This window comes from Monodon monoceros, unplaced genomic scaffold (assembly GCF_005190385.1).
Source record: "Monodon monoceros isolate NGI ecotype Baffin Bay Population unplaced genomic scaffold, NGI_Narwhal_1 Super_Scaffold_21, whole genome shotgun sequence".
NCBI lineage: Eukaryota > Metazoa > Chordata > Mammalia > Artiodactyla > Monodontidae > Monodon > Monodon monoceros.
In genome coordinates, this window is record NW_021703778.1 from 138,608,495 (window position 1) to 138,624,347 (window position 15,853).

The window sequence follows — 15,853 nt, forward strand, 5'->3', positions numbered from 1 at the left end:
GAAGGTATTATTAACTCTTAACCATGAGCTTTAAATTGACTAAAAAGCACCTTAATTATTTCATACAAATAATTTAAATTTGAGGTCAGCTGTCTAGCTATTATTTTTGTTTCTTATGGGATCCCAGTGTGAACCCAAAATGACAATGAATGAAATTGTTTTGTTAAGCCATAATTCATGGCTTCTAATAGCTTTATATGGGTACACATGATAACTGTTTGAAGTTTTTATATCCTTTACTTAATATTAGTTTCTAGATCCAGTGCACTCTGTAGAGAGAGATCTGTACCTTACACATGGGAGTTCCGTTACCTCTTCCTTTGGCTATTTAAACTCACACTTGGAGCCTGGCCCCCTCCCGCCTCTGTTTTTCATTACAGGAGGAGTCACTTTGGCTTTCTCTGAAACGTAAAGGTAATGGAGTAGGGTTGGAGTAAGACTTTAAACTCTGGAATCAGAATGTCTAAGTTCAGCTCCTATTTCTGAATGCTAGCCGGGTGGCCTTGAACAGACTGAGTTAACTTCGTCTGTAAAATGAGTACTCACCTCATAAAGACTTTGTAGCCTAATTGGGATAATGTATGGAAATGTTTAGTGTAGTACCTAGCATATAGTTGGTGTTCAGCAAATGTTAGCTCTTAATTCAAGATGCTAATAGAGAGGTGAGGTGGGGAGGGGGTGGACGCAGGAGCTGTGTTAGAAGTGGCTTATAGCATGGGTGATTGACAAGGAGTAAAGCATATGGAAAGAACAGACTCTGGACCCGTATCCCTGCCAGAATCCTTATCAGTTGAGATGAAGATAGGATTATGATAAATGGTGGCCTCTGATTTAGAGATCTACCACGTAAGACTTTGTGGCTTATTGATAGATAACTATCTACAGGTTGAAAAATATGTTGCATATAATAAGAAATAGTAGGAATCTTCTTGGCAAAGGAGTGATAGACATATTCCTTTGCAAATTCTAGTGTAGATTCTAAAGAAGGTTGTGGCTGTGCAGTCCCTGCATAAACGAAAAGTGTCATGGGAGCCATCGTGTGAAGTATCAAACCTGTACAAAGTATTATCTTTTTTAAGCAGTAATAATCAAAAGACTACTCCCCATCTCAGACTTCTCCTCTTTACCCTGTTTGCTATGTTTATCTTCCTCCTCCCTCCCCTTTCCATGCTCCATTAATTAAAGTTTCATGCCTTTTGCCTCGTAGTTCTTTTTCTTTATTTATGGATATCCCCTGCTCTTCCTCCATTTAAACCAGAATGGGTAAAATATAGCCATTTTTTGCATAATGTCTTTATAGTATTTTTCTCAGCTCTGCCACCAGAGGCTGTAGATTGTAAAGTACTAGCTCTCTTTCTAGAGATCTAATACAACCCAGAAGAGGAGAAATGAGGGAGGAACAGGTGACTTATACCAGATTGGAGCCTCAGTGACAGCAGGAGCTGTGGCTTGTCATGTAAAGCCGTACCCCATTGCCCATCTGTTTTCTTCCACAGTGGAGGAGGAGGCAGCTGGGAAAGAAGACATACTCTGCAGTCTGAGGTGGCAGCAGGAGCTAAAGATGGGCATGATGGCAGGGTGACTCTTGGAGCTGCTGGTACTTTATGGATTGGTCTAGCATACAATATGAGGGAGGGATGTTCCAGTCCCTATTTTAGTAGGCCAAGATATTTGTCTGTTTTATCAGTGCTTTAGCATGGTGCCACACTTAATTTGTCTTCTCTCCTCACATCCCACAAAACTCTTAACTATTTTGTTATTATCTCCTTCTTCCAAAATGACTGTATGTTCATTTTCTTCTCTCATGGAATATCCAGAATTTCTTGTTGTAATTCTTGTATCTTAGGGTATTAGGATGGACCTTTACCCTATCATCAAGGAACCCTAATTAGGCCTTCCTGATTAACATAATTGGAAGCTAACAGCATAAAAATTACAAGTAGCTGTAAATCCAGCATGAAATATCGCATTCCTAACTCTCCAAGTATGTGCTAACCACAGAGGCAACTATAAAATTCCCCCAAAGCAGTAGAGAATGCAGCATGCCAACTGACAGCTCTATCCAGTGAGATCCTGACAGCACACCTGCTCACTCCGTCACCTCTTGCAGGGATTCTCAAGGAATGAAAGGCTGGTATTACCATGAGGTCCTTCCTCCTGGCTATTTCTTTCAAGGAGACATGACATGTGATGAAAGAATAAGAGGAATATGAGAATGGAATTGTGATTTTTATTTTTTTTTTACAAGAATGGGGGAAAGAAAGGTTGGGGTTTGGCTCTTCGCTAAATTTGATGATATTAAGCCTTGTCTTTGTTTATACTGCTTTCCATTCCTCCACTCTCTTGTTTCTTACCAATGAGAAAAGCTGTTCAAGGATTCCTTGGGATCCTTGGGGTTAGTAGGAGGTTCTAAGTTAGGAGAAAGTATTACTAAGAAACAAACAACAAACTCCCCTAAAATCTCTAGCCATGGAGTTACAGGGCCTGCGTAATCTGAATGATCAAAGAAACTATTGGCAGCATCCCCTTTATGAGCAAGCTGTCTGTGGACTGTCTGGAACCTCTTGGCAAAGTAACACATATGTATATAAAAGTTAAATGACTAAATTTGTTTCAGAAACATTAAGAATGACTGCAGGAAACCTTCTGTTTAGTGGTACAGAGCAAACAAATATCTTTGGTCTTTTTTCTTTTGACACTGTCCTGCCTACTTTATCCTGAACTGCATAATTCACTAAGTTATTACATATTTTCCATTAGCTATTCTTTCAGTCCTCAATCCAGAGTCAAGTCTGTCAGAATATCATTGAGGTCAGTGAACCATGAGTCTGGTTGCTTTTGCAAGGCATTTCTGTTGCTAGTAAAAGAAGGAAGCACCTCATAAGAATGCTGCACAGTCGTTCCCACAGTGTGATATGCTAATTCTTAAGAATGTTGCTAACACTGCAGTGTGTTTCATATGATTGAATTTAGAACTTTTCACTCAGTTGGTTCAAGGCTTCAAACTAGCAGTAATAACAGTCTTTTGAGTTGTTGCTTAAGTAGAGCAGTGATGGAATTCATATGGCAGGTGACAGTTGTTCATTCAAGTTCAGGAAGAGATCTCTATCAGCCGCAGTGGTTGAAAAACAAAAGGAAAGTAGCCCAGATGTTCACTTTTTAATAGTGTATCTTTCCTTCATATTTTAAATGAGAGCAGAGCTCAGTCATTAAATGAGGATATAAATATTAATGTCGTCATGTTAAAATCCAAAAGAGCAGAGCTCACACATTTATGTGATTTTTTTTTTTTTTTTTTTTTTTTTTTAAACGGCCATCTATAAATCAAGTAAAGTCAAGAAAGCTCCCCCGTGCCTCTAGAGGTCTCACCACAGCTAGTTAACTTTTGGTCTTTTACCCTTGCCTTCTCTAACAAGTCTCAGAGAGTTGAGTGAGAATTTAGTCAGTCATATTTGGCCACACAGTGGCAAAGAAAATGTAAATCCCAAAAGTCCAGATAGTCTTTGTGGATATAATTTAATCATACAACTTCCTTGCTGTAATATGAGCAGGAAGTATTACTAGTTTAGACAACGTACTGCTATTCCGTACTTTCAGTATAGCACAGAATTTTGGTCAAGTTAGTGATGATAGAATATCAGAACTTTCAGATAATCAGAGTTGCTGTTCACTCTTTTATTGCTTATGGTAAACAGTATGAATAAGATTTGCTTTGGGTGTGTATCTTATATCTCCTTATCTGATATATTTGGGAGTATATCTTTGGCTCACTGAAATGGGGCACTTTGATATATTTTTCAGAGAATATGATATTTTGGCAAGTAATCTCTTCCTGGACTAAACAATAGCCAGATTCTTGAGAATTGTTCAGCAGAACTGATCCCGGGATACAGAACTAACATTTTTTGAGAATTACTGTGTGTCAGGCATTGTGCTCAGCTTTCTCCATGCAGTATCTCATCCTCAAAATAACTTGATGAGTAAGATACTATTATTAACCCCATTTTACAGATGAGAAATGTGCTATTATCAATGCCATTTTCCAGATGAAGAAACAGGGGTGAAGTGAAATATAACTTATCCAAGGTCACACAACTGTTAAGTGATAAAGGATTTGAACTCCAGTTTTTATAATTCCAAAGCCCATACTCTTAATCACTGTGCACTACAGTCAAGGTACTGTATGAATAAGCATTTGCCTTACTTTGTTTTTTTTTTGATGTCTCTCCCTGCTCCAGCCTCAAATAGGGCCATGAATCCCAGCAGTTGACACAGTCTTTGGAATGGCTATTGGATGTGATGGCACCTAGCAGCTATAACCATTCAAGGCAACCCTTAGGTAGAGAATTAAAACTTCATTCTACTGCTCTGTACTTATTTGGAGGAAGCCAGGACCTATGTGGGTACTGAGGGAAATCTTAAGAGTCCTGAGTCCAAAAAATAGACAGCTTTTCTGGTTCAGAATCACCAAAAAGTTACTAATAACCCCCTCCTCCCACCAAGTGAATTTAAGTTCTAGATAGTGATGTCTTACTGAAGATTTTTCTCAACTGGCAACCCTATTCCAAACCTCTCTGCCTTGACAATTTTGAGCTCTATGAATTCTGTTTTTAGGAGAGCTCCCCCTCCTGAGTGCTGCTTCTCTCACAACAAGACAGTAAATACAGAAGAAATCTTACGCACTGGGACCCAAAATCTTTCTATCCTTGAAACATTTTTCATTATAGCAGAACCCATTCATTTATGGGGGATATTAAGCTTCTCAAGCCCTTTCTATTGAGTCTCTGGAAGACTAATAATTCTAATTGACTAGCTGCAGGGCTGGTGTCTCTGACTTAATGTTACATGAAATGATGACAGAGTAGTGCTTTTAAATGGGGCTCTCATGAATTGACTAGCAGGGAAGAGGGCTCTTCTAAAGGTACTTGCCTGTAACTGTGGAGATCATCCCTTTCAAAGAGCTACCTATGCTCCTGCCAGAGCTGCCCTCAGCAAATGACCTGATAAAAGAGGATTATCCACAAGAGAGGTAGTCTTGAATATGAGATAATTAATAATGACCGAATCAATTCAAGTTGAACTGGGCAGTCAGTTGTGTAATGCCCGGGCTAGTTTGCACTGGTTCTTTACAGATGAATGGTGCTGACTTACGTATGATTTGTACATCTGAAACATTCTCTTGCTAGAAGGTTGATGCGGTGCTGTTTTTTTTTTTTTTTAACCAACACTAGAGTCCTCTTAGAGTGGCAGGGCACTCTTGATTGGTCAATAGGGCCATACTTTTAAATGCTTTTTAAAAATTTATGTTCCAGAAAGCAGAAGGTAATACAAGTAGTGGAGTAAACACTAGAGTCTGATCATTAGCTGTATTACCGTTGAGAAGTTCTCTTAACCTCTCTTAGTCTATTTCTTCTGGAAAATGAGGCAGTTTAAATAAATCTGTGTTTCCCAAATTCTGAAATCTACCACACAGATTACTAGAGGTGACTTTAGGTGGCATATGTGATAATGTCAGGTGGTTTTCTGATAAAACATTAAAATGAACATTGACTCTCATACCTGAGAGAGTTATTCCTTGTTCAGTCTTTCTGATTATATCAGTCTCAATTTGATATCAAGATATCTTTAATAGTTCTTCAACACTGGATAGTTGTTTGGGGATGGAGGTATGCGGGGGCAGATACTGTGGATCGTTTACTCCTCAAAAATCTCTATAGAAGCGAAGTTAATTCCATTCCTTAGAAGGGAAAAGTACAGAAGTGCTTTTTTGCTCTGTCTACCTCATTTCACCTCTACTTGGAAGGAAAGTCCTGTGTTATACAACTGGTGAGTTAAGAGGAAGAACCAAACATGTGAGGTCAAGCCCTTTCTGGCTCCTCTCATGATGTGGCGCATTCTCAGAAGACACGCTCCTCCTCCACCATGTGCATAGAAGGCCTTTGTTGACAAACTCTGCTTAAGACTGGGTGGGAACTATTAGGAAACCCATGAGACCATCAATCCAGAACACAAAACTGCGTTCTCCAGTTCATCTTTATTGGTAATCAAGCTGATATTTTGATTGCCTTTTTATTCCTCTCTCTGCTTTTCATTTGGTTTCAAACTCATAGGAGATATAAAGGGAGAGGCAATTATCACCCCTTAAAACCTCACTAATAACCTTTTTTAATATAAATCTGACTTGAGCTCAGAGCTCTTTGTAAGCAATAGTATCTATATAGAGTTTAATAACATGGTTTGTTTTTAGTGAAGTTATATTTTTAGTTACCATCTATAAAATAAATCAATTTAAGTTTTAAAAAGTGAATTTTTAAAACATTAAATAGCACAGATGGTATATGGATATGGGGAGAATCACAAAGGTGGTACTTAAATGACTGAAGTTTAGAAAACACTGAATAAGATTATCTCTAGGATCTCTTCCAGATTTAAATTCTTTTGAATGTGTATTCCAACAGAATAAAAAATGTTATGTGGTAAACCAAGTAAAAGAAAAGACCTTCTAACATAGTGTGTACTATGTAATTGTCTTTCATTTTGAAATGTATCATTATTGAGGAGGCTAAACTTTCATGCTATGACAGTTTTTTTCATTTATAAATATGAATACCCCTTTCTTAATATTTTACTAGGCAGCTGAGTATTGATATGTTTTGGGTAGCATGTTTGTTGGTGATGATGGTTTGTTTTATTTTGTTTGTTTTTCTTTCACCAAAAGCAGTCTAGTTCTGGGTGAGGTTTTTGAACTGGAAGTCTTGACAGGCAGGAACCATGTCATCACTCTATACTCTGCCTAGTACAGAGTTTGACATAGTAGTATTCAGTAAATATTTGAATGAATGAATGAATAAAAGAGCCAATAAAAATAAACTGAGTTCTGTGTCTTGAAGGTACAAGCATAGTTTTCATTTCTGAAACGAAATAGTCAATAGGGCTAGCTGTACAGAAGTTTGAGGTCTTAGGACAATTAGAAGGTAATACTTTCACATGAATGAAGTTTGGAGCTAGTTACGTGGAACATTTAGAATAACCTTTTCAGGAAGTAATCACAAAAAGAAGGTAGCCGTACTAATTTTGCTTTTGTTTATGGTTGTATATGAGAAGCTAGGATCTTTCTTTCTTTCCCTCTTTGTTTTTTATTAAAAAAAGAGCTACCTTTCTTCCTTATTTTTTCCTCTCTCATACATGTACTACTTATCATCTCCACATCAGGGAAAGCACCCCAATTTTCCTTGCCTTAGGGAGACTATTAGAGCTTAATTTAAAATGCAGCTCATTCTTTCCCCACACACTCTTAATTACAGTTTCTCATCTGATAAAGGGGCCCAACTCTTTCTTAACTGGCATGCTAGACAACTGAAATACTGGCGGTAAATTTGTTTATTCCCATTTATTCCCTCAACAAATGTCATGTTTCAAGGGCTTTGTTCTAAGACTCCTGAAATGAGTTTTATATATCAGAGAGAGAGAGAATATTAACCAGAAGTTTTTAATTATTAGTTATACTGACTTTCTAATAACTATGCAATTGGTTTGAGTGATCACATACCCAGATCATGTAATTTATTTTAAAATACTTTTCATATATGTAGAAAAGCAAAATTTAAGGACTGTGTTTCATTCTGGTGGATACATTTTAAATATATTCTAGGTCTGTTCTCTACAAGTACATTCTTCCTTTGACAGTCCAGTGTTTAACTGTGATTCTAATTTATTATGCACAATGACAACATCTTAACTGGAGTTATTTTGTATGTTCACGTTAATACTTTTTGTTATTGAAAATTTAAGTCAGTACGTTTTGTATTTGTGAAAGCTTTCTGCCTGATATCTTTGTGTTTTCTAGTTATTACTATGTGGTCTTTAGTATGTGACGTAAACTCTAAGGATGCTGTCTATCACATTTTGGTTTGTTCTCATTGCATTATAAAGTTGATAGAACAGCAGTAACATTAATGGTATATAGAAGTTGGGTTTTTAAACCAATCGTCATCTACAGAAATTCTCTATCTCTGTTCTAACTTTAAATTTAAAATATCCAGGTAAACAATCAACACAGATTCTATTCATCATCATTGAGAATATAATAGGTCTAATTTTGGCCAAGAAAAAAAAAATACTTTAGAACTATCAATTTTTTTTCTTCAAAAGAGAGAGATGCTTGCCTTAAAATTGTAATCTTTAGATATCTCTAGAGTCACTGTGGTCTGTCATGAAAGTATGCAAGAGCCATTTGCTATAATGGCAAGCTGGAAGTTTTGAGAACACTATGTCTAATTCAAAAACAACAATTATAGGTTCCACATATAAGTGATATCATACAATATTTGTCCTTCTCTGAACAGCAGAAGTAACACAACATTGTAAATCAACTGTACTCCAATAAACATTTTTAGAAAACAATTATAAAAAACAGAACCTTTGCCTAGGGAGCCATGTCCACTGGCGATATGGTTATTCTCTGATTAGATGCTTTGAGTGCCGGATACCATTCTTTTTTTTTTTTTTTTTACCTTTATTGGATTATAATTGCTTTACAATGTTGTATTAGTTTCTGCTGTACAACAAAGTGAATCAGCTATATGTATACATATATCCCCCTCCCTCTTGAGCCTCCCTCCCACCCTCCCCATCCCACCCCTCTATTACTCAGCCATAAAAAGGAACGAAATTGAGTCAGTTGTAGTGATGTGGATGGACCTAGAGTCTGTCATACAGAGTGAAGTAAGTCAGAAAGAGAAAAAAGAGTACCATATATTAACGCACGTATGTGGAACCTAGAAAAATGGATACCATCGTTGTCTGGGGTGTGAAGAAAAGGCCATGAACTTGAGGGGCAGACCAACCTGAATGTGAAATTCAGCTCTGTCACTTTTACTCTGGTATCTAGGGCAAGTTACTTAACTTCCTCTGTAAAATGAAAATTATAATACTTCTTTAGAGTTTCTGTGAAGATAAAAGCACCCAGAGTGAGTTCTTGTCAAATGGTAGTTGTACAAGGAATACAATGTGGTGATGATACGTTTTGATGTTCCCTCAGGTGAAGTAAAGGACAAAAATGTTCAGGTGGTTGAGCTCCCCATTGTAGACAGTCTTCATCCTCGTCCTCCATATTTACCCCTGGCTGTACCAGAAGACCTTGCAGATCGACTTGTACGAGTCCATGGTGATCCTGCAGTGTGGTGGGTGTCCCAGTTTGTCAAATACTTGATCCGCCCCCAACCTTGGCTGGAAAAAGAAATAGAAGAGGCCACCAAGAAGCTAGGCTTCAAACATCCAGTTATTGGGTAAGAACCTGATTTGTTCCTCCTAAAAGGGATATGTAGTAGCAGGGATACATACCTTTACAATACAGTGTGAACTTTACAAGATATAGTATGACTTTCATAGCCCCACCCAAAAACAGAGGTTCCAGAGTTCACCTTAGGCCACAGGGAGATTATTCTTCCTTTGTTCATTTAGAACAGCTGAGTCATCATAATTTAGTCACCCTTAATCATTTGTTCATTTATTCATTCAACAAATATATAAAACCATATTTCTGAAATTAACAGTCTCTCCTGGGGAAACCAGGAAAATCTTATTTTGTTGGGAGTATTTTAGATGCTATACATGACTCCTGTCTTACTCTAACAGGGCTACGAGATGAAGCTCTCATATTTATAGCTTTTCTATTGCACCTTATTCTTAGATTTCATTAATTGCCACTGGTGATTCTTTTGCATTTTTGATGTTCTTTTTTCTGTTTTGTTTTGAAAGCTACTTTGAGAATAAAGATATCATTAGTAATGTAAGATAATGTTAAAATTATTGTTTAAAGTTATCTCTTGGCCCACTTGGGAGTTATCATGTACATATGTACAGTCTCATGCTTATGTTAAGGGAGATATATCAGGAAATCCTGGAAGCAAAAAAAAATCCAAAAGAGCATCTTTGCTCACAAGCATGTGCTCCTATACCCATACATAAAAAATTGTGGAGTAAGGAGTTTTCCTGGGTCCTGATGCCAGATTTCACACCACGGGAAATGTTCTTTGCCTAATGGGAAGAATACCAGACTGAGAGTTAAGTGACCTCAGTAATATTCCTGGCTTTTCCCTAATTCTGGGCCAGGTTACTTAATAATAGTATTATTGAGCTTTGATTTGTTTTCCATCTGTAAAATAGGGAAGGCAATACCTGCCCTAAAAATGATGATGTGATAATATAAGGATGAAAAAGGATTTTAGTTCTGTGGGGAAAAAATACACTAAAATATTATTACCTTTCAGAGAGACTGATGATGCTTAAGTAATTCCTGAAAATAGATTTGCAGGCCAGACTATGGCATTCTGCAGCTTCTGTTGTTTGTAATAAAGTCAGCTACTTACCTGCAGAATGTTTATTGAATACTTGCTACTGTGGGGGACAGAGGTTAAGTTTTTTTTAATGGATCCTTCTAACTCCTCACAGTCCATGGGAAAAGAGACTTACACAACTAACATTATATGAGCAGAATGTGATAAACGCCCTGAGAGAAAGCATAAAAAATTTTATGAGAGGTCGAGAGAGGGGAAATGCACTTCCATTTCCCAAGAAAGGACCAAGAAAGGCTTCATAGCTGCAGTGTTTGAACAGGATCTTGGAAGATCCTGTTAGATACTACTACAGGATAGTAGATACTACTACTATCCTGAAGATACTACTACACTGTAGTAGTTACATTACCAAAATAACTTCAACTGCATTATCTCATTGATCCTGTAACACAGTCCTGTGATGTGGGCAGAGGTAACCATTTTACAGGTGAGGAAACTAAGGAAAGAAAATCTCTTCCCAAAGTTCCAGAGTTTATAAAGGCAAAACCAGGACTTGCACCTGCTTAACTTTGTCTGGACTTCCTGTAGTTCTATGTACCAGAAAGCTACCCTCATTAATTTTTCATGGAGTATCCACCACATTGAGAATTGGCCAAATATAGAAACTTGAAGTACCGCAGACAGCTAAGTTATTTGCACACTTAAGTAGTGTGCTGTAATGAAAGAGGGGTGCATTAAAGTTCAAGAATCTGGGGGTCCAATCTGGTTTCCACCACTAACAAGTTATGTGACTTTGGACAACTTACTTGGTCATTCTGGGCCTTCATTAATTGTCACTCTTTTTTCATTTATTAAAACAAAAGAAAATGCTGGGTTAGATAGTAGTATCTAAGGTTTCTACTTACACAATACTAAACAGTTAGATTTTTGTGTCTGCCCATCATCCATTCATTCATTCATTTGTTGTGTTTGGTGCAATTGGGAATAAATAAAACCAGATTCCTTGCCCTGGAGGAGCCTTGATAGATAGTGAAAATCAGGCAAGTACACAAATAACTTTTACTTTTGTAAAGACTGGGTTAAAATGTATGTGAAAGAAACCAGCCTCCCTTTGCCTTATACTGTCATTTTGTTCCCTGAAATATCTTCAGAGACATCAGTTTCTTTAACTGTCAGATGAAATAGTTACATTAAACCAAATGACTTCTAATATCCTTCACAGGCCTAACATTCTGATTCTTCATAAAAATTCCATTAAGGTCCTCTCTCAAATTATTGGTCCAGGCCTAATTTCAGGAATACTTGGAAAATTGAGAAAATTGCTTAGTAGTACTCTGCCACTATGTCAAATGCTCCTCTTCCTTTGATTTTTCCTTCTTGTTATAGCTCTCCTTTGTTTTTATCTTTATTTTCATACTCCTACCCCGTTTCTTCCCTGTTTCTTAGTCTTCATATGTATAGAAGTTACTGACCCCTGTTCTAAATAGTAGAGCTAAAGCAAGAACACAGTAAAATCAGAGTTTCAAATAGTGTTTCTTCTCATGAAACTTTTCATTGAAATTCAGTGGAATTGTTCTTTCTGCCCTATCTCATCTCCATGGAGCACAGTGAACAATTCCAAATTTCCTGAGAGAAGCAGTGACTAAGAAGAACGTGGGAAGGAAAAGATGATACGATAGGTGTTCATACGATAGTATTCACATCTGGACTATCACCTGAAATGCAAAGGAAAGAACAGTCACGAAGATGTCAGAGTAACTCCAGTGAAGTTAAACCCTCACTCCAGATACATAATAAAAAGCTGGCCCTAGGCTTGACTTAAGACACGCCCACATATTGTGACCTAAAGGAAACAAATCTACGTTTTTTTCTTTTCCAACATTTGCATAGTGGTTTAGTAATTTGGGAAGAGGGGAGATGTGGGAAGAGCAAATTTAAGTAGTGTTTTAACTTATGAAAACAAACTCTAACTATTATTCCTGTTTTCATTAAAATACTGTTGGAAGTCAATGCCTTATTCAGTGCAGGACAATGTAAATCTGTGTCCCCAGTTTTACAGTTTTGGAGCTTTCCTTAAATAGGACAGATGAGATCAGTATCGGCTTGTGTTTGATGGAGTAAAAAGCCGGGAAAGGAAATTCATTATGCCTACAACAAAAAGGCTGGCATGGCTCCATGAACTTAAAATAGTAAGAACTCTTAAAAGGTTTGCTTTGCCTTGATTGTGCTATAGGAAGAATCCATACAGGTCTGTGTTTTCCTTGCACAACTTTAAATTCAACAAGCTGGCATTACAGTGACAGTACAGGATAAAATGAAGAAAAAGAAAACTTGGCATCAAAACATTACAAATGATATATTTAATGTTCCATAATAACAACTGTGAATCTTGGCATCCTTTATTGTCAAATATATTAAAAATTATATCCAGTTTTTTCTGGAAGGCTGGTTGGTATTTGCTGCCTTATATGCGGTCTAATTCTGGAATCTCCCATTTATTCCTTATTATGCCAATTACTTTCTCTTTATAAGAAAGCATTCTTCAAAGACTTAACTTATTTTTGCTAATTCCCCTTGTATTAATATGCAAATATATTTAGAATATATGTGTTTGAATTTTTTTAAATATTGGTTTTATTTTTTCTAATGGTGAAAATGAAAGAAAAATTGGTTTAAAATGTCCATAACGCCACCATGAATAGGGGTATAAAGCTGAGTACCCTAAAAGTACTCAGTGGATCAGAACATTATCAGCAGAATCTGACTTTCTCCCTCTGCCCCCGCAGAGTCCATGTCAGACGCACAGACAAAGTGGGAACAGAAGCAGCCTTCCACCCCATTGAGGAATACATGGTACATGTTGAAGAACATTTTCAGCTTCTTGCTCGCAGAATGCAAGTGGATAAAAAAAGAGTATATTTGGCCACAGATGACCCTTCTTTATTAAAGGAGGCAAAAACAAAGTAAGTTAGATGAACTAATGATTCTAGAGTGAACCATCTCTTTTCAGTTGAAAGGAATCCTTAATTCCCATGCCTTGTGATTCTTGTTACAATGAATGTTATTACTGATTATTGGGGGTTTTAAATTCACACAGCTGTGTACTTGTGCAACTGTTATTATGATCAAAGCGTATGTGAGGTGCCAGCAAGGTGTAGATTTCATTCTGAAACCCCTTCTCTTGACTTGTAGGCAGCAGTCATCTCATTATATACTCACATGACCTTTATGTGCTTGGAAGGGAGAGAGCAAGCTTAATGGTGTCTCTTCTTGTAAGGAAGGGCACTAATTCCATCATGAGGGTCCTACCCTCATGACCTTATTTAACCCTAAGTACCTCCCAAAGGCCCCACCTCAAAATATTATCACATTGGGGGTTAGGGCTTAAACATATGAATTCTGGGGGGACACAAACATTTAGTCCATAATACTAACCAACTCACAAGACTGTTAGCAATAAAACACACCAGGTGCTTGCCCTTTTGCTCTTACTATCTTCACCAACAATCACAGGCAACTGAAACCATGTGTAAGATGTGAGTTTTCATCTTATAAAATTTTCTGGAATTTGGAAATTATATTTTTTAGAAAGGCAAAAAATCAAAAGATGAGTTTTGTAAGTGAAATAATAAGGACTGCCAACTTGTACTGAGCTGTATTGAGCCCGCCCGCCTGGATTTCAGGCACTGTGCTAGGTGGTGGGGATTCCATGATAAGCAAGACACTCTCTGCTCTCAAGGAATTCCCAATCTAGTAGGGGAATGGACAGTTACAATACAGTATGAGTAGTGCTACTATAGAGTAATACCATCTACTCCAGAAATCATCCCTGAATCCTTGACTAAGTGGTTCTCCTCTGTGCATTCCTCTTAGTATTTAGCACTTGCTTACTTCTGTCTCCCTCACTAGGTTATAAGCACTTTAGAAACTATACCTAGTTCTAGTAAGTGCCCAGTAAGTATTGAATTATGTTCATTTCAGTCCTATCTGTTTGAAAACATTTTATTAGCAATTATCATTTGACCTTTTTGACTTTTAATTAATTTATTTCTCAATCCCTCTTTTATGTCACAAATGGGGGTTGGGAAGAAAAACAAATCTGGAATGAATACTATAATGCAGGTATTTATCCATATCATTGGATAATCATTTAAACCCTATTCTACCTCGTAAGAATCTAAATTAACCTGATATAAATTGCTTTTTCTTTAAGGCTCCCTCTATTGATTATACACACAGACACTCTCTCACACACACGCACGCACACACACACACGCACGCACGCAGGTGTGCGTGCGCACAGACAAACAAACAAAAGACCAAGAAATTCATCAGCCAAACATAAGCCAAGTTATATAGTTATAATTCTTGTTTAAGTATAAGAGTTAGGGATTAAATGAACATTTGGATATAAAACAAGAAAAAATTTTCACAGATATTTTTCCAGTTTGATATTACAGACCTATTAGAGAGAAACAAAGTAGAAATAGTTCATCTTAGTCCTTCATTTTAAAATATCAGACTGAATTTGTAGCTTAGTTGAAAAAATGTTAAAGTATTACTTTATTTACTCTTTGACTTGTTCTTGAATGCATCACAAGTTTTTCCCTTGACTGGCAAAATAATTCATGCTCATTAGAAAATATGGAGTTGGTAAGTATACAAGCAAGGAAAAAATATTACCCACAGTCTCATTACTCAGTGGCAACAACTATTTAAATATCAACATACTCCCTTCAGTCATTTATGTAGTTATACATTTGTGTAGTTGATCATATTCTATATAATTTGAACTCTTTTTTTACTTAATACAGCACTAGATCCCTTTTCCCAGGTTGCTAAAAAAAGTCATTGTAAATCTCTTTTTTTAGTGACTACATATCCACTGAATGGAAATGCCATTGCTTACTTGACCATTCTCTTAATATTCGACAGGTTATTTCCAATTTCCAGTGCTATGAGGTATGCCTGAAATTATCCATATTATTTCCTTAATCTAGATTTCTGGACTTGGAAGTATTTAGATAAAAGGATATGAATATTTTACAGCTGTGATCCATAGCACAGCATGATATTTTTACACCAAGCGACCCTTATAGTACAGATGGCAGTAGTATCTACTTGGATTGTAAGAATTGTAAAGCTTGATTTCTTCTTTTGTGTATGTATGTGTGTGTGGTCAGAAGCTAGTAACTCCTCTCCCCGTGGTATTCCAGGCTATAAATGTAGCAATAGCATTTATAAATGTAGCAATAGCATTTTGTTATAAATGTAGCAATAGCATTTTGTGCATATTTTTTTCCTCTTTGGAAATTCTTTGGTTTTCTGAGTCATTTTAAGGTTTTTCTCAGGAATTTAAATACCGTTTTTCCCCTTCATTATTTTACTTAACTGTTTTTTCCACTCTGAATTAATTCTGCTTTTGACCTCTCAGGATTGGTTTTGATACCTAAGCAAATCATAAAACTTCTGTTATTGTTTTACGAGACCAAAGCATGAATTAATTTTTCAACAAGGTATATAGAATCCAAGGTGATTATAAGACTTTTCTGCTT

The 15,853-nt window shown here is 36.7% G+C and overlaps 1 protein-coding gene across 5 annotated transcripts in view; it reads left to right on the plus strand.

The window, feature by feature from the left end:
• FUT8 (fucosyltransferase 8) overlaps positions 1-15,853 on the plus strand; it is a 317,460-nt gene that overhangs the window by 285,155 nt on the left and 16,452 nt on the right. For all 5 annotated transcript variants that reach the window (XM_029238548.1, XM_029238546.1, XM_029238549.1 and 2 more), the window contains 2 exons: positions 9,041-9,287; positions 13,085-13,261. In XM_029238548.1, coding sequence (XP_029094381.1) covers positions 9,041-9,287; positions 13,085-13,261 — 424 coding nt within the window. The remainder of the gene's footprint in view (positions 1-9,040; positions 9,288-13,084; positions 13,262-15,853) is intronic.